This window comes from Bemisia tabaci, chromosome 9, assembly GCF_918797505.1.
Source record: "Bemisia tabaci chromosome 9, PGI_BMITA_v3".
NCBI lineage: Eukaryota > Metazoa > Arthropoda > Insecta > Hemiptera > Aleyrodidae > Bemisia > Bemisia tabaci.
The window spans coordinates 26341633-26366955 of NC_092801.1; the positions used below are offsets into that span (position 1 = coordinate 26341633).

At 38.9% G+C, this 25323-nt stretch overlaps 1 protein-coding gene across 2 annotated transcripts in view; it reads left to right on the top strand.

Annotated features, from left to right (window-relative positions):
* LOC140225358 (Y+L amino acid transporter 2-like) overlaps positions 1-25323 on the top strand; it is a 118476-nt gene that overhangs the window by 10992 nt on the left and 82161 nt on the right. For both annotated transcript variants that reach the window (XM_072303941.1, XM_072303940.1), the window contains exon 3: positions 22862-22987. In XM_072303941.1, the coding sequence (XP_072160042.1) occupies positions 22862-22987 (126 nt within the window). The remainder of the gene's footprint in view (positions 1-22861; positions 22988-25323) is intronic.

Consider the following 25323-nt stretch of genomic DNA (forward strand, 5'->3'; position numbering starts at 1 on the left):
CGCTTTTCCAACATATTCATGTTGGATTTCTCTGCTTGTTTTCTTATGGACTCGCTCACGTAAAGTTCTACGAAATCTCACAGCCAAAAATTAAAAACATGTGTGGATTTTTTTGTGGGTCAACATTCTTTAGAAACTGTGAGCAAAGACTGTACAGATCACCAACACTCAAAAATGAATCAGTGAGTTCGAAAACACACCAACTCGGGTTTTTTTCGATTTTCACTTTTTTACGGTTTAGTAACACTTATGGATAGAAGCAACTGCACGCAAAAGGAAATTTTGAAATTGCAATCGGAAGTGCTCGAAAGGGCGACGGGAAAAGGGAAGAATCGAAGTATTTCATTGGAAATATCAATTTTTGGCCATTTCAAGGGAAACGGGTGACCATCCGATTTTGCGGTTTTCTTTTTTCGGTTCAGTATGCCTTATACCAAGAAGTTATATAAATATTCAAGCGTCATTCAGGTCGAAAAATATACATTTTTCAGGGCAGACTATGAAAAATCAGTATCTGAAAATCGGTGAGAACGAAAACACACCAACTCGGAAAAAAAAAATTGTTCAGGAAACACCTAAAACTGCGCAGCGGGCGAAGAAGTAAGTTGAAGAAAAAGCTTTTTGGTGCCAAAGGACAAGTACTTAGAGACTTTGTAAAGCACCAAGTTGAAATCGATACACCATGTTTGACAACGAAGAATTAAGAGTTTAAAAATTTCCGAGTTTGTGTGTTTTCGTTCTCACCGACTTTCAGATACTGATTTGTCATAGTCTGCCCTAAAAAATTTACATTTTCCAACCTGAATACCGCTTGAATATTTATATAACTTGTTGGAACAACAAGTTTCCGATTGCAATTTCGAAATTTCCTTTTTCGTGCAGACGCTTCTATCCATAAGTGTTACTAAACCGTAAAAAAGTGAAAATCCGAGTTGGTGTGTTTTCGAACTCACTGATTCAAATAAGAACCCACATGGAATAGGAAAAAATCGTGACCGCCTGACCTGGCCTGATCTTCCTGCGCTAGCTTTTCAGCCAATCAGACACCCGACGATCGCTTTTGAACTCCTCATGGAAAATCGAAACGATGTGTTTTTTTCAAATTCAGTCGATTTTTTAGCAAAAATAGGTTAACGACTGGCTTCTCGAGGAATTAGCGTTTTAATTGATGAACCTGTGATACATTCCACCTTTTTCCAAGAAACACCAAAGATCTTGATTTTTGAAATTTCAATGTCCCTTCTCTTGGGTCGGTGTTTTCGACTGTCCCGCTGGCTCAAGTGGAAGAAAATTAAAATTTCGAAAATCAAGATCTTTGATGATTTTCGGAGAAAGTATTACACATCTATCTAAACGCCAGAACCCCGAAAAGTCAGTCGTGAACCTATTTTTGCCGAAAAACCAAGTGAATCCGAAAAAAAACATGCTTTCGATCTCCCATGATAAACTGCCCGCATACGTAGTAAATTTGAAAAAGCGTGTTACATACTACGCAGATTACGCGTTAAGGAGTAAATGCAGACTTTTTTAATATGCCTAACGTGATTTTAAGCGAATTTTTTATTGGAAAGTCTATCCAGAAACGAGTCCGGTCGAGTTTTCCACAATTTAAAATAAACCAGAAATGAAAGGGAAATATTCCCATCTTAATTATTAATCCCAAAATTAGAGTAAACCTATATAAAAAACCTAAATTAAATATATAAAATAAAATAAAAACGAGTATGGCTAAAGAGAAACTTACTTGAACAAGATAATACCTTATTATTATTTCTCTAACTCTACATCCCTTTCCTGATGCACACAAACCCATAAATAAGATAAGACAAACTTCCATAAACAACAACTAGACAACCAGTTGTGTCTCTTGCTTGCAATATACCCACTTTGTGTGGAGATTTTGCAATGTTGAGATGCAGTTACATTCTTTCCTTTAGAAAAAGTCAATATTGGCTTAAAATACCAATTGCTCTCTCGCTTACACCGGAAATGGTCTAAAAACAGATGATGTCTAATGGAGGGACAACTCGGATCAAAAGAACGACAAGACGAGAGGGCATGCCTGCGGGTGTCTGGCAATTCAATTTTCTTTCGCTAACAGGCGCAGCCGGAGTCCAGTGGAGGCGAACTTTTATTCGGGAGAGCTTTGGAAGCTTGCATAATGCGTTCAGCTTGGACAGACCGTCGTCGCTCCTCTGACGTAAGGACTTATCTCAATTTCTAAGAGAGCCCTTTTTTACATATAAATCCATGCTCTCTGGGGCTCATGCGAAAATCGAATTACGCCCTTACGTCAGAGGAGCGACGAGATAAGAGGATCGCGAAATTATTTACAGCGCGGGTGGCGCACGGTGATCTTCGAAATGGAGATGTTGCATGTGTGAGGAGTTTGCGATTTGACTATCGATTCTTATGTAAAAGTTCGCGAGAAACGCGATGGTGCCACTGGTTTCATCTGGAATCAACTCCCAAGCTCAAAAAAAGCTCTCAAGTTGAGGCCAAAATGGATGAGATATCCCACGCTATCCTGAGAGGCCACGTCTACATCAAGACAAACGCTCTATGCAAAGATAGGGAGCAAAGACATTAGCAGGGTTGCCGTTTTTTTCAGTTTTAGAGTCCCCAAATAAAGTGGCAGCCCTATCAATGTATTTGCTCCCTATCTTTGCATGGAAAGTTTGTCTTGATTGAGAGGTGGACCCTCAGGATAGCGTGGGATAGGATATCCCCTCCATTTTGGCCTCAAGTTGAGAGCTTTTTTGAGCTTAGGAGTTGATTTCAGAGAAAACCAGTGGCACCATCGTGTTTCTCGCAAACTTTTACGTAAGAATCAACGGTCAAATCGCAAATTCCTCACATAGATTTTAGATCTAATAAAAAATGTTGAATATATGCTCCTGCAGGCTGATGATTGAAATTGATAGACAAAGCAATAGACAAAGGATACAAACTGAAAATGGAGCGATTCTGAAGTGGGTGGATGGAATGAGTAAAGGAGGTGATTCCTCGGTACATTCCAGTTTATAATCTTCGCAACTGGTAAAACTATAATCTTTATATTCGTTTGTGACACTGTGAAGGCCTAGAATACGGGAACCAATCAGAAATGGCTTCGCTCTGTCTTTACCCTCAGTGTAAAGGGACTCTATTGCGCCGTTATTGCGAGCGTAATTCCTCTAGAGCAACTATTTTAACTCTCCGGAGATGAAATTGCATATCCGATGAAATGAAGGAACTTCGAATCCGGGGACCCGAAACCACGCCGGCGCTCGCCGTTGCGCCGTTAATGCGAGCGTGATTTCTTGAGCAACTATTTTAACTCTCCGGAGATGAAATTGCATATCCGATGAAATGAAGGAGGTTTGAATGGGGGGACTCGCAACCTAGCCTAGCTATCTAGTTTAAGGAACCACATCATGCGCCTTGAGAGCAAGTGTGATTTCTTTCAAGCAAGGTCATTAACTTCCAAAGGGTCGTATTGTACATTCAACGAAATGATGGAGCTTCCTGCCTAATTAAACCAACTAATCACGTGTGAAATGAGTATTAATATCAGCTTTGAAGTAGATTCCAATTTAACTAGTAGCATATATTGTCTCTGTCAAAAACTAACAAAGTCAAAAAAATGTATTGAACTTATGGCACGTTGGTGATCCCTTTAAAAAGCTCGTTTAAGACCTAGATTTCATTTTTTTATATCTAAATGATGCCAATTTTTACAGAAACTCATTCTCTACTTGAGTGAATAATTATTTTGTCTAAAAAGTTAGCAAAAAAATCAGAATTTCAATCCAAGTAGGTAAGAAAAATTTGATTATTTGCCAGGCAGATGACAAAATGCCTGATTTGATTATTTGCTTCTGATATATAAACCAAAATGGTAGGAGAACTCACAGCTAAAAGCTGGGGATCCATCGCTGCCGTGCAAGGGAAGAACGTCTTTTGAACCCTCAGGCGTTGCCAAATGTCCTTTGATAAAATGCGAATTTCCTAGTATATTTATGAATATTTTCCTTCTAATTTTTCAAATATTTTTTTTCGCGATTTCACCTGAAGCTCCTGGAAATTTCAAGGAAAAATATTCATAACTCTCCTCCAAAATAAACATTTTACCGAAGAAAATTTGGCGACTCTCGAATTCTCATACGGCGCACAGTGGATCGAGTAAATCAGAGAGGTCGAACATGAAATTTTCGGCTCCAACTGCAAAATTTGATGTTTAATTCTTCACAATTTCAATTTCAAAGGGTGTTTCTGAAAGAAAATTTTACGACGAAACCAGTGGAACCACTTTCAGGACCTCAAAATTTTGTATGAACGGAGTTACAAGCTTTTAAAGTTTTCAAATTCTGTCCGACCTCTCCCATTGACTCGATCCACTATGCGACGTTGCCAAATACTGTACTTTACAACGAATGGCGCATTTTCTAAATCTACCTACGGCACACGGTGGATCGAGTCAATCAGAGAGGCCGGATATGAAATATTTGATTAAAACTGCTTTTGATGTTCATTCTGTCAGATTTTAAATTTTAAGGGGTGTTTCTGAAAGGAAATTTCACGAGGAACCCAATGAAACCACATTTGGACCGCGTTACACAGAAAGGAACCAAGCCACATCAGCTATTGCCAAATTTAATCGGGATATTTGATTTTTTACATGAAAGCGGTTGTGCGGATTTTCGTGAAAATTTCAGTGAAAATTCTCCACGGTACGAAGTAAATTCCTTATAATTATCAAAAGAATCCGAACAAACGTTCTCTCGTAAAAAAATTAATCGTCCAGTTAAACTGATGTGGCTTGGTTCCTTTCTGTTAAACTCGGTCCATTTAAAACCTCAAAGTTTTGTTTAAACGGAGTTATAAGCGTTTAAAGTCTCCAAATTTTGTCCGACCTCTCCCTTGAGTCGATTCACTGTGTGTCGGTGCATATTCGACAAAAAAATTGACCTATCGATGGATCAGTTTGCTTTCAATGCTCTGAAAATGTCTTCCTTTGCACGGCAGATCTCAAAAGGAAAATTGTAAAAAAATATGCAACGGCATATTTTCATCGGAAAATACACTAAAAATCCCGGAAACTGGATTTTTAGAGTTTCGGAGGCGATCTAGCAGCCGCGGCGCTGCTCACGCGACTGAAATACGTGACTCAAATGATTTGTTAACACGTCTGTCGCCGGTGCGACGATGCTCCGGTGGATCCGGATTAAAAATGCAAATGCACCGTGATTAAGTGTCGACTGTTGCACTTGCACTCGGAGATCGTGATCCCGCCATCGGCGCGGAGATGACGAATGGTGATGCCGCACGATAATGACGTTCCGCCTCCCCCGCGATACTAATCGCCGCCGCTATTAATTATCGTATTCCATACATCAAACAGGTGGGATTGTATCAGTATCAGTCACGTGGCGTGCTTTGCGATATATCGATTGATCTGTCATTTAAACCTATGGAAAAGGATCAATTAACAGGGTGTTCGCAGCGAACACCTTAGTAATCGATTCTTTACCATGGATTCAAATGGGGAAATATCGATAATCGATCATTCATGCACGCCACGCCACTGTTCGGTATTGATTGGTTCAACTTGTCGTCACTTTTCGGCCAAAACATCACAAGCGCCATGCGACATTTAAAGACTTCCGCCGCCATTTTATTTTTTTTTACAGAGAAATTGTTGGTTGAATCCGTTTGAAAATTTTACTGAATTTTATCGGCGGCACGATGAAAATTTAGTGAAATTTTCGGACAGCTTCGTCAAACGATTTCTCTGTAAAAAAAAAAAAGAAATGGTGCGGAAATTTTTGAACGTCGCATGGCGCTTGTGATACCTACTTTGACTGGAGGTGACGATGTAAATATGAAGGGTACGGATTCGATTGAATTGAATCGATCGACAAATAGAGACGAGAATCGATCGACAAATTATTAAAAAACAGGTGTCGATTCGATCGACTTGAATCAATCGAAAAATAAAAACGTGAATCGATCGACGTGAATCGATTGACACCGATTCGATCGAAAAATCCGGGAGTCAATCGACAGACATGTGAATCGATCGTTCTAAGTGCTATGAAGGCCCCTTAAGAAAAATGAGAAAAGGGAGAGGAAAATAAAACCAATTTTTTCGTACAGAATTTACCGCTCGGTTTCTCTAAAACAGCAAAGGCTGAACCATTTTTTTTTCATGTAGTAGTATACATGTTTATGGAGCATCAAATAACATATTCAGCCTAGATACGGATGGTGACTTTCACTTAATTTTGAAGTAAATGAACCAAACATATTCTTCGTAATCGAACTAAGGAAACTCAATGGTCACGCTGAAGATTTTTACATTCCTAATTGGTACTTCTATCCTGAACAACTGTAAATTGTATGTCAAGCTTTCTCAGAAAAGGATTGTCAAGGTTTCTTTCTCTTTTTTTTCTTTTTTTTTGAGGGGAGGGGGGAGAATGTGGGTGACTAAGCGACAAGATCTAGAGCATGATGCCATTTCCAGATTCTTGAATTTTAAATAGTGCGTTTCATAATTTAGATCCAAATAGGGTCTCTTAAATTATTTACTTTTGCTTTTTTTCAATCATTAGGAATCAGACGCAATTGATTTACTTGAGAACATTTTATTTCTTTCCTCATGAAGGTGCGTGATTGCAGGAATTAAATACCAAGAATTTATCAGCATGCGCGCAGATTCTCGCCGCATCGCATCGCAGTCTCACAATAGGAACGTCATGCAAAATTCTGAACGTTTCTCATCAGTTGACGGATAAAAAAATGTGAAAATGAGATCCGGTAAAATACAAGAGTGTTCAATAAATACTTCAAATTTGCAGACAGCGGCATACCATTGAGAATTTAAATTTACAAAATGAAGCATCATGGTGATCAGGTTTTCTCGTAATAGAACAGTATGTGTGCAAGAAAAATATAGAGTCTTGATAGGATTTACGGCGTTTTTCCTGTGAACGACAGAGATGGTCGTTAGTTTTTCAGTATTTAAAATTTGTTCAGTCAAAAGCTGAAAAAATCTGGAATGGAGTTTTGCTAAGGACGGCAGAAGTAACCCATTGGCTCTAAGACAAATGTAAAAACGATCGAATGAAATTCCGTTCTTCATAGGTTCACCTATTTGACCATCGAGAGCCCCTACCCCAATTCAGCATGCATTGCGGGTCGCCTATCGTGCCAGGGGAGTCTAACACTACAGTCGAGATGTACTCCAGTGGCTGGATGCTGCGTCTGAAGAGGAGGGGGTTGGCGAAAAGAGGGGGGTGGTTGGTGGGGTGGGAGGGGCGCTGGCGAGCGTGGCGGGCTGCGTGCGAAGGGGGAAAAATCAATGAAGGCACCCCCACCCCGCCCGCCTGACTCCTACTACGCCCCGGTGTTGCCACGATGTTCGGGGGGAGATCGGGGTGAAGGGCGCGGGTTTGCACGTGGGTGTGGGTGTGATAATCCGGTGCGTGCACTTTTCTCGTGTCACGGATCGTATTCGATAGTGGTTCGATGTATCGTTCGGTTCGAAACAATAGAACACAACCTCAACCAAAAAGGATAGAATTTAAGAGCGATAAGCTGAAAATGAAAAAAATCCCTACAATTCCACTTTTCATTGCCGTTTGGTATTCGCTCATTTCACACCAAAGAGAGATACGTATTGCATCTGAGCCCTGTAAATCAATAGTATTTTAGCAACATTTTGAAATTGTTCTTGATGATGAAGTTATTGCAAACATGTTTTAATTTTTACTTTCTCGCTCCCCTAGGGTAGAGAGGAAGTATTTTTTTCAATGCTCTCAAAGAAGCTTTAAAACTAACAATTTGACGGTAGGTAACAATAATTAAAGTCGTCTGAATAGCGTTTAAAAAGAATTGTTAAAAATAATTGCATGACGGAAAACTTAAAATATTTTTGAGTTAATTTCGAAATGTTTTACAAATCTATTTTGAAACTGCAGCTATGCGTACCTATTTCGATTTGCGGCGGTGCACACTTCTTGTCATACCTAATTTTTTACATAGGAAACTACCAAACGTCATTTCCCAAAACTTCGGGGATCTTTATTTTTCATGTGATGAATACACTGAGAAAATATCAAGCCGTAATGTCGGTTGGGTCTCATTTTAAAAAATAAAGTACGAGCGGGATTTTTAAAGTAGTGCAACCAAGTTGCGCATTTTTGCAGTTTTACAATCGAAATATTAGCCTACTTTTTCCGCGCTTTGCGGCATACCTGATAATGGGACGTTCAATTGATACTAATATTTTAACGCGCAAGAGCCCGTTCAGCATACCCAGCGACATGAAGGCGAAACATACCTCCGTAAAGTCATTGAGATATCCTCGTTAAAGTAGCCAGTTAGTTCCTGCGTGTTAAAACAGTGGAACTATCTGACCGTCACGTTATTAGGTCAATTGAAAGGGACATAAAAAGCACGAACTCGCGCAGGACATCAAAATAATTAATGACTTGTTTTGCTTCCTTCCTTTTGTAACGCACTAAGTCTCGGTTCTGAACCACGGCCGTCATTTTTAAACTTCAAAAATTTGATCAAGGAGTCCTGATTTTTTTTTCTTTTTTTTTTTTACTCACTGGTTTATGGACTGATTATTAACACTGATAGACAAAGCTATAAACAAAGATGACAAATAAAAAATGGAACGATCCCATTGGCGGAAGCGGGTTGTTACATTGAACAAGGAGGTAAGTGATAGAACAACCAACGGCAACCCAAGAGGGACCTTATTGTTAATCTAAAATTTTCTCCCTTTGTCTATGGAAACCAAAAGCGGCAACCAATAATAAGATCGCTCCTGTTCCCCGCAGTCCTCTTTCTATTCATAATCAAGGAATCGATTGCCCACTTAACGTCTTAAATTTGACAATAGGGGTCGCTTAAAAACCGGGTTATCCCTTCGCGATCCCCGCTCGCTCCATTTTCGAAAAATGTTGCGTATACGTGAGTCGTGACATCCCTCGCCAGCCGGCACGCAGCTGCCATGAGACGCATTCCATTGCACGGCGTGGCATGGCGCCGCGTTCCAGGTTTGATGGGGGTGTTGCGCGGCGTTGCCATTTTTGGGCGAAAATAGCGAGGGCTGTCAGAGAGCCACGCTCAATGCTGCTATGCTAAGGAAAAATGTCGTAAGAGCATTCGAATGTTGCCAAGTTCATTCTTAGAAAATAATTATTTATGTTGATAGTTTTTTTATTAGTAATTATCATGAAGATAGTTATGCATATTTCTTCTTTAAACTTTCAACATTTTTAGATCCAATTACGAATGGAATTCTCTGAAAAAATGGAAGAAAAATAATCACAAATTTTCCTGTCAATTCGTGATTTTCCGGGGGAAATTTTGCAACGCCAGATGATTTATACGGCGTTCTTCCTTCGCGGTAGCAGTATCAGGAATTGCATGTATCAGGAATTTGCGATTTAAGTACTGATTCCTGTGTAAAGTTTCGCAAGATACATAATGGCGCCACTGGTTTTCGCTGAAATCAACGATAAAACTTAAAAAAAAAACTCTCAAAGTTGAGGTTGTAATGGAGGGAATATCCCATACAACCCCGAGAGTCCACATTTACACCAAGACAAACTCTTGCAAATAATAGGTAGCAAATCCATTATCAGGGCTGCCACTTTGTTGAGGGACTTTATTACTTGTGTATTTGCTCCCTATCTTCGTTTTCGCATAGAGAGTTTGTTTTGATACAGAGCAAGGACTCTTAGGGTAGCGTGGGATATCCCCTCCATTACAGCCTCAACTTTGAGACCTTTTTTTGAGATTCGGAGTTGTTTCAGAGAAAACCAGTGGCACCATCGTGTTTCTCGCAAAATTTTACGTAAGCATTGCTAAATCCTGACACATGCAAAGCTCCATTTCAATTTGAACCGGCTACACAGAGGAATAAATAAAAAATGTCATTACTTTACATTAATGCCACCCCTTCTCATCTTCCCACGGCTCTGAAATCACTTTATTCGACTGGCTGGAGATTTCTGCGGAAGATACTTCCAAAATTGAATTTTATCAGACCATTTACGGTATGAATTAATTGATCTAATTACAGTATTATCAGTGAGGTAAAATTGAGAAACGGAAACTTGGTTTTGTCTTTTTGGGATAATTTGTATTTTGATCACTTTAAACATAGAATATTGATGATCTCAGGAATTGTTTAACAGTTCGAGTAAAACACGCTCACCTGATATGAGCTGTTTCACCCCTGGAGGATAAGAATTACCTGAAAGTAAAAATCGTAAAAATTATAAAATCCTTCCCAAAAATTAAAATTAACAATTTTCTTTCGATTCATTCGGTGCAATTTTAATTCTACTGTGTTTCGTGCTTCGAGGGGAGTTTCACCATCGAATCACATACTGCGTGGACCGTGGAGGGCTATAACTGGAAACATGCAGTTTCGTGGACGAACCTCATTTGTGTGACCTTTACCGAGAATAAACTTGTATCAGTTTTTTCTCTCTTTATTTTTTATTCACCTCGCGGATGTATAATTTGACGCTGCGTGTAAAAATACAGAGTGTCGGAGCATGTGCTGATAACAGAGTCGATGCACTGTAATTGGGCAGACTTAATTATTATCTAACTCTCAATGAGTCATTGCGTAACGTTATTACTATGACGGTTGTAATGTATCTTTTTAACGAACCGACATCGAGCTCGTGATGAGGTTGTTTCGTGGAAATTTAGCGATTCGGGCATTTTGAACTCAGCTCAGTCACGCGCTTCGAGATCCCGCCGTAAAACTTTGTTGAGGTCATTGGATTTGTAGAATCTCGATGAATACATAACATTCGGCGAATTTGGAAGGGCTTGATAAATGATTCGCATAAGATCAAAACGAAAAGTAATGTAAAATCTACGTTGAAACATTGCAGTCACTTTTTTTTAGCAATTGAATTTTTAAATCAGCAATTTAATTTTTTCCGTGAAATTCTCCATTATAACCTTACCCATATTTATCATTTACCCGAGGCCCCCTTTCTCCCAACTCGGTGACTTATGAAAAGTCGCCACATTCCGTGAAATATTTCCCATCTGCGCGGGCGTGCACCGTGCACCCACAACCACTTTCCTCCGCGCAAGGACATAAATCATACAATGAACAATAGCGGAATGATGATCCGCAATTTATAGAGTCTCCTCGCTGATGGTGCATAATGCATGTGCGAGAGTTGAGTGTTGAGTGTTGACGGGTCAGCGTTGATGGATGAAGAGCCGCACACCCAACGCCTCGGACTTCCTCGTTTGCCCGCCAAAGAACTTACTCTGTAAATGAAGTCTTGCAGCTCTAAAAGACCATTGTCCCATTTAATATACACCGGGTATTCGTTATTTTTATACACTTAGAACTCTGATTACATCGAGAATGCAGAGTAGGCAACAAAAGAGGACTTGCGGTGGCTGCAACGAGAGAAATGTCGTCGCCCTCCCGGCGTATGGGCGTATTCCGATCTCCTCATGAGCCCCAGAAATCATGGACTTATACGTGAACCAGGGCTCATGTGGATATTGAGGTGCGCCGTTACGCCAGAGAGGCGACGATGTTTAACATAATTACCCACGTGGTGTCTTTGACAGTCGAGACCCGCTCATATCACCCGATTACACTGTAATTGTCCTTGGATTAGATGAGAAACACCGGCGAGACGTACCTCGTACCCTCTGGTATCCTTACGTTCTGGGAAAGAATTACTCCGAGGACACGTATTTTTCAATCAAGCCAAGTTTTACATCGCAAAAAAATGTAAAAAAAAAAAAAAAAAAAAAAGCACATTTTTAAAGAATTAAAGGCATTTTTTCGAAAATTACAGTCCTTCAAAATGAACTTTCCGTGTGATTTTGCTAAGAATCATGTTTGGCCCTTGCCCCCCCCCCCCAAATTGTAGCGCACCCTCAAATCGTTTAACGTGCATAAGGAGACCATAGATATGGTCCTCTGTGCAAATTCTGAATGAAATTGAACAATTAGAGTTTGAGATATGGCTGTACACAGATGTGGGGGACACCTGACGGACGGACACACATTTTTTCAAATTCGGTCTTTTTTACTCCAGGCACCTTTAGACGCCTAGAAATGATGAAATTTCAACTATTTTTTCTTTTTTTTCCTATAAGGTGACAATACTTCCTCTACCCGCAAGGGGAGGGAGAAAGTAAATGTATGAATTATGATTTTTTATGATGGGCAAATTTTGCTTTATGAAATGTTTACATCGAACACTTTTCTTTTTTTTAAAAAAAAAATCATAAGATAGATATATAAATTAAAATCCAGGTTTCACAGCTTATGAATGCCGTGAGTCTATAATGTTACTTGATATTACAATTACTCAAAGTTTCAAAATACTGAAAAGCTCTTTGAGTCTTCTAAATATATTCAATTCTAAGGGTCTCAAACTAACGAATCACCTCATTTTTATCTATTTGATAATTGGTAATTTCCTAATAAGAATATTCGCGTAAGATAAATGCAATATCTTCCATACTTGTAATTAGAAGACCCCTTTTCTCATCAATAAGGCGGCGGTATCTTTTTGAAAAGTAAACTTCAATTCCCAACCATTTCAAGTTGGAAATAATTTTGACTCTGAGTGAATTTTGAGTTGTTCCATATTGAAACTGAATCCGAGTTAACATAACTTTGTGACTGGAAAGAGTCCGAAACGGTATCTTCACTCACGCGTCTACTTATGCCTTTACGAATCCAATTCCTTCATTCGTGAGCAAGGAATTTTCTCCGTCGCACAGTGGATTGAGTCAATAGGAAAGGTCGGACAACATTTGGAAACTCTAAAAGCTTATAACTCCGTTCATACAACACTTTGAGGTTTTGAAGGTGGTCCCATCGGTTTCCTCGTGAAATTTTTTTGGAGACGCCCCGTAAAATTTAAAATTTGACAAATTTAAACATCAAAGTTTGCAATTTTAGTTAAAAATTTTATGTCCGACCTCTCTGATTGACTCGATCTACTGTGCGTTGCTGAGAAGTACTCACGGCGACTAACTCAGAAATCTGAGTAACTCGAAGACATGTTTGATATTAACACTGTGTCTGAATGAATTTTCTTTCGGTGAATCTTTAATAGATCGTATTCGATACATCAAACGGGTGAGATTGTATCGATATCGATTGGTTCAAAACATAAACATGGCCTCAAAAGTAAATTCAGAAATCTGAGAGAGCGGGTCTTTTGTAACAGATTTTTTATTCTTTGGAGTACCAAATGCCAATGCAAAGTGAAATTGTCAGGAAATATCTCATTTTCAACTTTTCCAACTTAAATCCTTAGGTACAATTTGGTTCGAGGTTATGTTCTATTGTTTTGAACCAAACGATACATCGAACCGTTATCGAATACGGTCTATAGGTCCGCAAAAATTAAAATTTACATTGGCTCAAAAGAGGTCGTATCAAACTGTAGAAAAAATTGAAAATTAGATGGCGCAGGAAGGATGCCCGATCAAATCAGGTATGTTAATGAACGCATAAGACGTATCGCAAGGATGGGATACAACATTCACATCTTCAACGTGGGAGGAAAAGTTTATTCATGAGACGGTCCATTCTGTTTGAATAAAAATGCACTGACAATACAATTAAAATGAAGGTTTAATGCCCTATAGACGCAAGACGTCTTTATTCAATCAATTCAAAGCGGTTTATGGACCGAAACTTTCGAGACAAAAGAAACTGATTTAACAACATTTAGAAGCAGGTGTGTTGCATCTTTGAGATAGTGTCATATGTTTAGAAGTCGAACAAATTACTGAACAGCATGTGGGAAGTTTCCGGCGTGATCTAGAAAGTTTCTCTCGATGCAAATCTGATAATTTAAAATCCGAGTCACTGAAGTATGTAAGTAGATGACACATCACTCACAATCAGTATGTAAATTAGGATGATATGGTCCTGGTAAAGGAGAATATCCAAAACAACATTGATAAATAATGCGAGGGTGATAAAGTTTGATGTTAACAACCAAAGGACTATCACACGGACGTTTAAGCATAAATTGGCCGCATTTAGCGGAAACGAACCAAGCCACATTAGCTATAGCCAAATTTAACTGGACAATATTTACCTAATTTTTTACAAGAGAACGTGTGTACAGATTCTTTTGAAAATATTAAGGAATTTGCTATGTAGAAAATTCACTGAAATTTTATAAAAACCCGCGCAACCGTTTTCAGGTAAAAATTAAATTGCCCAATTTTTGCAATATCTTATGGGGCTTGGTTCCTTTCTGCAAAACGCGGTCCAAATGATGAAATCACAAATCCCTCTCTCATTCAGAGAGACATTCCGTTTGATCCGTTCATTTTGGCAACAGTGACCTTCGTTTGACTCTTTGAAAGTGTCGGACGAACCTCTGAGGTGAACGCTCGTGCTCATTTTGGCAATAAAAGCTGACGTCAGAGGCTTAATCCTGAATAATTGCAATTTAATCATTTATCATGGTCGGAACATTCTTCGTTACTTTCGAGTGTTGCAATTTTGGACATGCCCCCTTTCTCGCTCCGCCCGCCCAGTAGGACAACTCGCCGAATTTGGCGATAAAATGTCGTGTTCGGCCGGTTTTATCAACGAAAAAGCGCCGAAGAGCCACGCGAATGAGTTATCAGACCAGTGGCGTGGCGTGAATGATCGCTCTCTCCATTTGAAGCTATGGTAAAGAATCGATTATTAAGGTGTTCGTTGCGAACACCCTATCTATCGATCATTTTCCATTGGTTTAAATGGCAGATCAATCGATGCATCGCAAAGCACGCCACTCCACTGTATCAGACCTGTTCAACGAGTGTTGGATTCGGCGTCAAAATGAGTTATCGGTCGGTTGGGATTGAGTTATTACCGTTTAGCCGCTTCTGTGGGGGGATTAGCTTCATAAAATGAGAGTAAAAAAGAAATTAATCCAAATGAGATAATAATTTTCACTGTTAATGCGAGAAAGGATACATCGTCACCTTCCGGCCGAAGTATCACAAGCGCCAAGGTTTCAAAATTTCCGCCGCCATTTTATTTTTTTGCAGAGAATTCGTTCAACGGAGCTGTTTAAAAATTTCGCTTAATTTTCTTTATGCTGCCGACAAAATTAAGTGAAATTTTTAAACAGATTCAACCAAAAGTTTCTCTGTAAAAAATGAAATACCTAGCTGCTGAACATTTGGATTGCATTTTGCAAATAGGAACCAGGAGCATTGCAATGTTGCTAAGATTGTGCAACTTATTGGTCTTGGAATAATACCTGATTATCCATTGACAGTTTCTATTATAGTCGCTAAAAACTGTAAATTTAAGACAAATATTACCATCTAAAATTTCATATTTTTTCACGATTTCAGAGATTTCATTGCAAAGGATGAAAATGCACACTCTTAGCATCATTACAATACTTCTGGTTCCTCTATGCAAAATGTAATTCATTTGAAACGCCTCATGGCGCTTGTAACAATGTGGCCAGATGGTGACGACATGTCGACGGTGAAATTCAAAAAACGCGTATCTCTTCGGCGGAGCTTCAAAATCACCGCTCTCATTTTCGTTCACTAAAAAAGAGCAGACCAAGAAAATAGGTAACAATTTCTTTGCAAAATTCTTCACGCATAGAGGAAAAATCAGGAAAGTTTTTTAAAAAAAGACGATGAATATTTTTAAATTTAAATAATGAAATATCATAAGAAATCTGCAGTGTCGTAACCCAAAATACACGTTTTTGTAGTCTCATTTTTGACATACTGGGCAGCGTTTGGTAAAAGGTAACCGATTTCCTTGAGAGGAAGGAAGAGACTTGCTTGTTGGAAGTGATTGGCAGGGTTCCAAGACGAACGTCATTCGCCAAAAATTTGTTGACGTCAACGTTTTAATTAGAGTAATGTATAGGTTATTTGTCTCTAATCCAGTAGAAAAAAAGTTGATTTTGATCGACAAACAGTTACTTATTTGGACTACATTTTGCGGAAAAGAAGAAAGAGCACAGCAATATTTGCTGTTAAATCGTGCAAATTCTTGAAAAGGGACCGGAGAATGACTGCAGGGTTGCCACAGTCAGGAAATACCGGGAAAACCTGGAAATGTCCAGGAAAATGACAAAAATGTCAGGGCAAAATCGTCAAATTACCTTTGTGTTCCAAAAACCTCGCGTGTGTTTGACGTTTCGAACAACAAATTTTGCCTGAAAAATATTTCTAATATGTCTTTTAACAAATCTGAAATTCGTTCAATTCTGCCGTGCTAAGGAAGAACGCCGTATGAACATTCGAGAGTTGCCCAATTTCCTTCGATAAAATGTTTATTTCTGAGTAAAATTATGAATATTTTTCCTTGAAATTTTCAGACGTTTTAGATCAAATTACAAACAAAATTATCTGAGAAATTGACAGGTAAATATTAAATAATGTTCCTGAAAATCAGTGATTTGCCAGGGGGATTTGGCAACGCCTGAAGGCTCATACTGCGTTCTTCCTTAGGACGGCAGAATTGTCAGGGAATTTTACCAAAACGTGTCGGGGAAAGGGATATGTCAGGGGATTTAATTTTCCAAGTTCTGCCGCAACTTTGAGTGAGACTTTCCGATCTAGACTTATCCTGAAGTCAAAATACAATGAAAACTAAGAGGATAAACTACTGGTGAACAGATTCAGAAGCTCATACCCAGACTGTAACCTCTTTCTCCAGACGTTTAAGTTCAGAGTTCGGACTCGAGCTAGTTTAGTTAATGGTCAAGTTCCTCGATTAAGATTCACTCATGGGATTTCCGGCTACTCGCTTTGTTGCCGCATTTAAGCAACATAAACGCCGATTCTTTTAAGTTGAGACGCTGTTTTTTCTCTTTTTAACTGTGCTAATTATGACGGTGAAACTACCAAACCACGGATCTGGGTTTGCGACGTTGCAGATTTTCTATTGTACTTCATTTTTTCAACGGAAAACTACTCAACGTCAATTCTTGAAAACTATTGATTTTTCTTCTTCCTGCACAGAAAACTCTGTGAAAATCTCAAGGAATAATATTGATTTATTCCCCTTCAGAAAATTAAACGACAAATTATTATACGATGAGCCAACTTTTTCCAAATGTGTTGGTTCCATGTTCGGCTGAACTCAGTCTAAATAAACTTTGTGCGGAGAAGACTTGACACGTTAGAAAATGTTACAGCTTAAGGGCATGTTGTTCTCCAAAAGTCAATGATCACCTACGATGTGCAGAGCAACTTGGACAATATCACCAATCTCTTCGATAGACATTTTTAACAACAGCCACTCACGCGAAAACCAACTGAAAAAATTGCGGGAAGACACGCCGTCGATGCAGGGTCAATATCAAGAAAACATTGAAAAAAGAGAGGTGCATTGTAATAATGTTTACATGGTCTTATCAGCTCGGCCTTTGCGCCTTTTAATGACTAGATAAAATTAATGACGCAAATAATTCAGCACCTGTGCCGAGAAGCTATTCATCTAAAAATGACCACATTTTGCGATTGTTTCATCCTGGGACCATAATGACCTCTGCTGCTTTAGCTGACCCTCAATTTTCAATGCTTATAATGGTGATTGATAATCTTGATTGCCAATTTGTAACTTTTTAAGTTATGAGCATTATAATAGAGCATTTTATCGGAGGACTTGTGGTGATATTCAGTGGTGTGGCGTGCTTTGTGATACATCGATTGCTATGCCATTTGAACATATGAAAAAGGATCGACAAACAGGGTGTTCGCATCCTTATTAATGGATTCTTTACCACAGGTTCAAATGGGGAAATATCGATATAATCGGTCATTCACGCCTCGACACCCTGGAAATAAAAAAACACATTAGATCTAGAGTCCAGACTCTTGAAAACATTGACAAGAAAAACTACTCTTGATTCAATCAGATTTAAGCTTAAATCTAAAGGAGATCCGCTCAAATTAAGAGGCTGTGGTTCTTGATTTAAGCTACAATCTGATTGAATCAAGAGTATTTTTTCTTGTCGATGTTTTTAAGAGTCTGGACTCTAGATCCAATGTGTTTTTTTTTCCAGTGCACTAGTAATATTAGTGTAGAATATTCAATTATCTAGACGTAGAGGACAGCACCAATTTATTGATTATCAATGTATACATTTCCAAAATCGGTATTTATTTTGTCTTATTTTCTGAAAATTAGAACGTCAAATTGAAACTAGACGCTTTGCTGAGTTTCCCTGTAAAGAGTGCCCCGCTTAACTATAAACGTGCGGAAAACTATTCATGGGAGCTCTAGAAATGGTAAACGAGAGATCGATACATGCACCATTGGAAGGCTTCACAACTACATTTTTCATAAGAAGTCTTGGTAGAATGGCGCGTTGACACTCATACGTTCCAATTTTATTCTGAGGACATCGCTAAAATTAATCAAGATATCAGCCGTTTATATACTTCAATTGATTAAGGACGAAGAGATCATCTCGCCACTACAAGCTATAGTTAAAAAACACATCCAGGTTATAAAAATCAGCGTTATTACTGATAAAAATATACGCGCACGCATGGACATGAATTCAAGTAATATAAATTCACTGTGCATGGGACGCTTAAAACGCCTTCAACTAACGAGATATACTTCACGCAAGATATACGATACGTAAAGACTCGATGTCATCTCATTGCCTTGAGTGACTCAAGGCAGTGAGACTCAAGTTGAGTCTCATCCTCGAGTGTAGGTGATTTGTGCAGTCTTTGCTCACAGTTTCTAAAGAATGTTGGCCCACAAAAAAATCCTTACGTTTTTAATTTTTGGCTATGAGATTTTGTAGAGCATACGTGAGCGTCCATAGGAAAAAAACAACCTCCAGTCCACAAGTAAAACCATATCAAGCGAGATGACGAAATAATATTAAAGAGAAAAACTTAGAAAAATCTAGACTATAGAGACCTTCGATGAGCTTGGAGGTTAATCCATCCAGGAAAAGCTCAGTAAGAACAGAACTTTGACCTAATCTAGGTAAGTTGTACTGGATGCAGCAATCATTCCAAGAACCAATTAATGTTATTTATATCAGCAGTCTCGCTCTTTCATTGTGTAAAAGCTTCTTGCGAAGCGATAGTTAAGTGGAGAGCCGAGGCTAAAAGTATTTTCCAAGAAACTGAAAGAGAAAATTATACCAAATGTTGCCGAATGCCTTGCAAGTTTTACAAAGGAGCATGGATCTTGCGGTCAACCGTGCATTATATACGCTAATATGAAAATAATTTTGAACGTGGACTTGATGACTAATCGAAGGATTTGTAACCTCATAATGAGGATGAACCTCATAAGATAGCAGGTATTTCAGGACAGCAATGTTTGTCAAGTTCAGCGACCAATGGCGAGGCGTTAATCGATATTTCCCAATTTAAGGCTGTGATAAAAAAATCGATCTTTAAGGTGTTCGTTGCTAACTCTGTACACCCTCTTTGTCGATCCATTTCCATAGGTTTAAATGGCTCAATCGATGTATCGGAAACACGCCACGCCACTGGTTAAGCTAGCCCACGAAAATTGTCCCTCAATATTTTGAATATTTAAAATACCGCGATGAAGTTCTTCGTGCTAAGAAGAAGCTTTAAGCTGCATTTAAAATTTACACTTTTGAGTTCGCAACATGACTGATTAAGACTTCCCCGTAACGCTACGTGTTCCGGTTTTTTTTTATCAGCAAACTTTAAACCCACTTATTATATGGATTTGGTTTGTCATTTTGTCATTTCTCAAACGAAAGAACATTATCACATTTCACCATTGCAAAATTTTATCTCGTAAATTGTATTTTTTCTAGAGAACTCAAACGTTTTTGAATAAAAAAGAATTCTCTGATTCATTGAAATTCTGACTAATTTTCCCTCTGATTCTTTTTCTGAGAAATCAGCATGTGCACGATTTCTTCCTGCTAAATTCGTAATGGGGGGGGGGGGGGGGGGGGGCTTAAAAGACAAGGCGTAAAAGTGCAGTTTTTCAAAAAATTCACGTATTAATGATTTAAAGTAAAACTAGTCTTAATGCATATTCTGTGAACAATTCGCTCCCAAATTCCAATCCTTAAGCATCAAAAAGTCAGTTTGAACTTTCTTCCCACCATAAGGATTCATGCAGTTTCGAAACTTCAAATATGCATTTCCCGAAGTAGCAAAAAGTGCACTTAAGCGGCTTGTCCTCCGAGCCCCTCAATTCACCAAAGTATAATCGGAGGAAATAAAATTATAATGATGAGTATACCTATACTTTTGAACTTTGTTAACAAATTAATCTGATTTTAAAAAAAAAATTATCGGTCATATTTCTGGAGAAACTTTAATAGTTGAGTAAATTTTTCAATCTTGGAATGAAGTCACGTTCTTTCTTCCGGAGAAGAAAATTTGTCGGTCTTTTTTTCGGAATAAAGAACGTTATTCCACGCAGGAATGTTGAAAAAAGGTAAACTGAAAAGTACAATTTTCACTTGAACCAGAAATAACACTGAAAAAAAAAAATTATCGGCGTTTTTACCAAGGTCCGTTGGTACCTTTACTATCTCACTTTTTTACCAATTATTGGTAATTTTACCAAGACAGACTGATAAGCTTATCTAAAAACCGGTATTTTTACTGTTTTTTTCAGGTAAGAATACCACTTTTATTGGTAATCAATTCCCGGTAACTTTGCCATTTTATCTCGATAATTCTACCACAGTCGATAAAAATTATTGGCGTTTTTACCGGGGATCAGTAAAACTACCGAGAAAGTCAATAATTTTACCGAGATGTCTTGGTAAAATCACCAATTCCATAAATGGTAATTTTACCAAGGAAAAACTGGGATCAAATAGAACCCTGAATTCTCGGTAATTTTACCCTTTGCTTGGTAAATACACCGGGATTTTTTTTTTCAGTGTGATTTTCCATTGTGTTTGGCAGCGATGCTGGTCGTATTAGATGCCTTGTAATCCATACTAGTGCCCGTGGGGACCTATCGTCTCTCTGACGCATCTGAGCCCCAGAGCTGTAAAGGAACGAGAGTTGTTAGATCCATTTTTAATGAAGAAAATCCTCAAGATTAGTTTCAGCCTTTCAGAACCTCATTTTAAATGAGTTTTATCGATCAAAGTTGAAATTACTGCCAGGAAAATTCGATGAGATTTTTCCTCTTACTGCCGCTGGGTGCATGCAGATTTCACCCTTGCCCAAAGTATTTTTAAAGTAGACACTGTGTGAAGGAATACAACCAGGGGTCATGGCCGGATTCACCTACTTGCCACCCATGGGCCGCCTGTATTATGCCGCCCCCTTCTCATTCGTTTTGAAGCTCGATAAAAACCATCAAATGAACCTGCCAGCGGGGGAGGGGTGCAGAAGACGCATTTACTCGTGTTGAACACATTTTTTGGGAGAGCCCTGTCAACACTACTAGCAAAAATTCACGGAACTTTGCGCGAAAGTTAAGTTCCGTAAACCTATCTCTGTGTGGACAAGACCTTCCATTCATAAGAAACGAACGAAAAAATTATGGAAGAACAAACAAAAATGTGGATAAATGTTTTCAACTTCCGCCGCCGCGCCGCGCAGACCGCACCGTGTTTGGCGCAATGTGTGAAGTATTCCGACAGTCTTGTAGGCGCTATGCGTTTCACGCCGACCGCTGCTGAACGTACTGTGTTGGATGCAACGCGTGAAGTATTCACGCAGTCTTGTAGGCGCTATGCATTTCACGCTGACCGCAATGACCGCACTGTGTTTGATGCAATGCGTGAAGTATTCTTGCAGTCTTGTAGGCGCTAATATGTGTTACATGCCGATCACCGCGCCGAGGGCTTCTCCTTTTCATCTCAAGTCCTCGTTACCACTTCTCTCTAACAATAAGTCGCACCGTTCCAGGCCAAATTGCGTGTTTGGTCTTTCTCTTAACTCGACTTATTGAAGGTGATGTCTCCAGCATCACTAAGAGACAAAATTAGAAATTACTATACTCTTAGGAAATGAGAGATTTTGTCGCTTTTTCTCGTTTGTAATTTTGTTTTTATAAATCCGATTTTTTTAAACCTACACTTTAAAAAATTGCAAATTTTTGCCGCCCCTTAGATTTGCCGACATGGGCCGCGGCCCATGTGGCCACCCCCTTAATCCGGCCCTGCCAGGGGTAGAGGAGCAGCGTTTATGTTGATACAAATTATAACCGACTATGATTTGAAAGATAGGAAGCATGTAGTTCTTGTAGAAGTTACAATAAAAATCAAATTTGTTTACATTAAAAAAAAGAAAGAAAGAAAAACAAATTAAGTATTGATTTTGCGACAAGGAGGAAGTGCACTTGATTCACAGAAAGTTTCTGTAGCAATACGAGTACTAACCAACAAAAAACAAGTTTAAGGGTTTTTTGTTGGTCATTGAATTGTGGAGAGCTTATTTAAAGACGGGGGTGGTTAAATTACCATTTTTTATACAATCATATTACCATTACCATTTTTACCATTTTTTATGGTAAAATCTACATTGATACACGTCGGGCATTTTCTCCACTACAACATTGTTAAATCAGCAATTTAATTTTTTTCCGTGCTCGAAGAGCGCATCCCATGCACGGAAAAAAATAGATTGCTGATTTCACCAATAAATTGTTAAAAATATGTCCAACATGTTTCAAATGTGCATTTTGCAATAGTGGAAAGCAAATTTAACCACGGAGATGGTTAAATTAGCATTTTCTTATAATAAAACCTACATTGAAACTTGAAACATGTCGGACACTTTTTTGACTACAAAATTGTTAAATCAGCAAATTCATTTTTTTTCCGTGCGACCAATTTATAGACTTTTTTCTAAGACTTTATCGTGCTCTTTGTTGCAGTGGTGCTGACGTTCATCAATTGCTACTCTGTGAAGTGGGCGACCAGGGTCCAGGACTACTTCACGTACGCCAAACTTCTCGCCCTGTTCGTCATCATCCTTGCAGGAGTCTACCAACTTTTCCAAGGTAAGAATCGCACTCGAATCATTACTCGCGCTCGAGATCGAGATCTCAAAACCCCGATGGGTATAATCCGACGTGACTCAGGACGGACCGTATCAGATTTCGGGAGCTGTGAAAAATACAATATTGCTTCTGTTTTGCCTCGTTTTTTTGGCGGTTTCGATGAAAGTGAGAGTTCACGAACGTCGTGCAAATGGCCGCGAATGCAGCGGGCACTACTCATCCGACGATGCCAACTTACATTCGTGATGCCGTTATCTACGCTGAAAAAAAAAAGATTGGTAGAATTTACCATTCCCTCACGCTGTATCACTTAGCGTGGAGGAATGGTAAATTCTACCGATCTTCAAGTCGATTCTGCCAGAGGAATGGTTACCTGTACTGCCGTGCCAAGGAAGAACGCCGTGTAAACATTCGAGAATTGCCAAATTTCCCTTGATAAAACATGTATTTCTAATGAAACTCATGCACATTTTTCTGTGAAATTTTCAGATATTTTACATTAAATTGCGCACAAAATTGTCTGAAAATTTTGGGGGAAAATATTCACAAATTTCCCAGTAATTCCGGTTTTCATCGAAAGAAACTTGGCAACGTCTGAAGGTTCATACAGCGTTTTTCCTCAGCACGGCAGAGTGCCAATATGCAGTAACGTTCACCTTTCCTCGGGCAGAATTGACTCGGAATTAACGCTGTGTGAAATACAACGTGAAGGAATGGTAAATTCTACCAACCATTTTTTCCCAGTATAGATTGAAGATGCACAAAAAACATATAAAAGAAAACAAGGTATTCTAAAGTTCATAAAAAAAATGACGTGAAGATTTTGAAAATAGGTCGAAAACTTAAGTAAAAAACGTGTATCTTCGGTTGCGGCGTTTCAAATTTCTGCTCGTGTTCCTTTTTTCTAAAAGGAAAGTATGCAACAGTTTCCCTGGAAATTATTGATGTGGTTTTTCTGCAATTGGATGATATATTTTCAAAAGGGATATAACAAGGAAATATCGACAACAATTGCATCTTGGTTCGTTATTTTCACAATCTTTACAATTGTTTTAGAGATATTCTCGTTACTCGTGGTTTTCCGAGAGACGGGAAAAGGTCAAAAGTGTGATGTTTACTATAGCACAAGGACAAATAAAATGTTTCGCAGGGCTATCCGTTAATTGGATCGAGTTCATCAGAAAGGAACCCACCCTCCAGTTGAGAGCCCTGAAACTTAAGTAGAAACTGAGAAAAAGATGTCTGAAGTTTAATTGCTGCATAAGGTTCAATGTAGAAAATAGATTGTAACCCCTCTTTTCACAATTTAATTTCTTTTCTTCGACTTTCAGTTTTTGGCAGGAGAAAATATACGGCTATTGGAACTCAAAATTATTCTAAAATCAATTTTTTCGAAAATGTGGGTTGGTTCCTTTTGGATATCCTCGGTCCAATAGTGCATATTTTTTACAATCTCATGAAAAATACAGACTTAGCTAGTTTGCGACGTTCGGCACTGGACTCGATTTAAAATACCTCTAGCCTTGTTTGCTTACCTGTCATTTGTCTCAAAACGACAGGAATAAAACTGCAGAATCCGCCCCCCTCACTTTTCCAGTGCTTTTCGAAAATGATTTTAACACACGATTCAATCGTTTCGGAAGTACAGCACTAACAATAAAATTATATCTCCAATAATCTGCTCTCAGTCTCAAACAGTCATTCACTATCAAACCGGGGCAAGATTTCAAGAGATCTCAAATCGAATGTCTGAGGCGTTGATAGTCTTCGCTCTGAAATTTGGCTTCCGGAGCATTAAGCTGCATTCTTGGACTCAATGGCTCCATGAACTCTCTTGATTGAGGAGTCATTTGCAGGGAGCTGTTCGGGGCGTCTCCTGTGAATGTCTCATCAGGAGCCATCCGTGCGGGGTGAAAACTGGGTCAGGAAATACTCGGGGGAGAATATTTTCTGCTTCTCTTGGCTCGATTCCGACAGCTTTTCTATTAAACACCACTGCACAGACGAGAATTTCCTCGCCCGGAGGAACGGTCTGTTTATAATTTCCCTTATTTTTTTACGAGATAACCGGAATTCTTGTATTTTTAACGGACCGCCGCACGGTGGATCGAGTCAATTAGAGAGGCCGGACATGAAATTTTTGACTAGAACTGCAAATTTTGGTGTTTAGTTCGTCACATTTTACATTTGAAGGGGTGCTTTGGGTAGAAAATTTCACGAGAAAAGCAATGGAACCACTTTTAGAACCTGAAAGTTTTGTATAAACGGAGTTATAAGCGTTAAAAGTTTCCAAATTTTGTCCGACCTCTCCTATTGACTGGATCCACTGTGCGCCG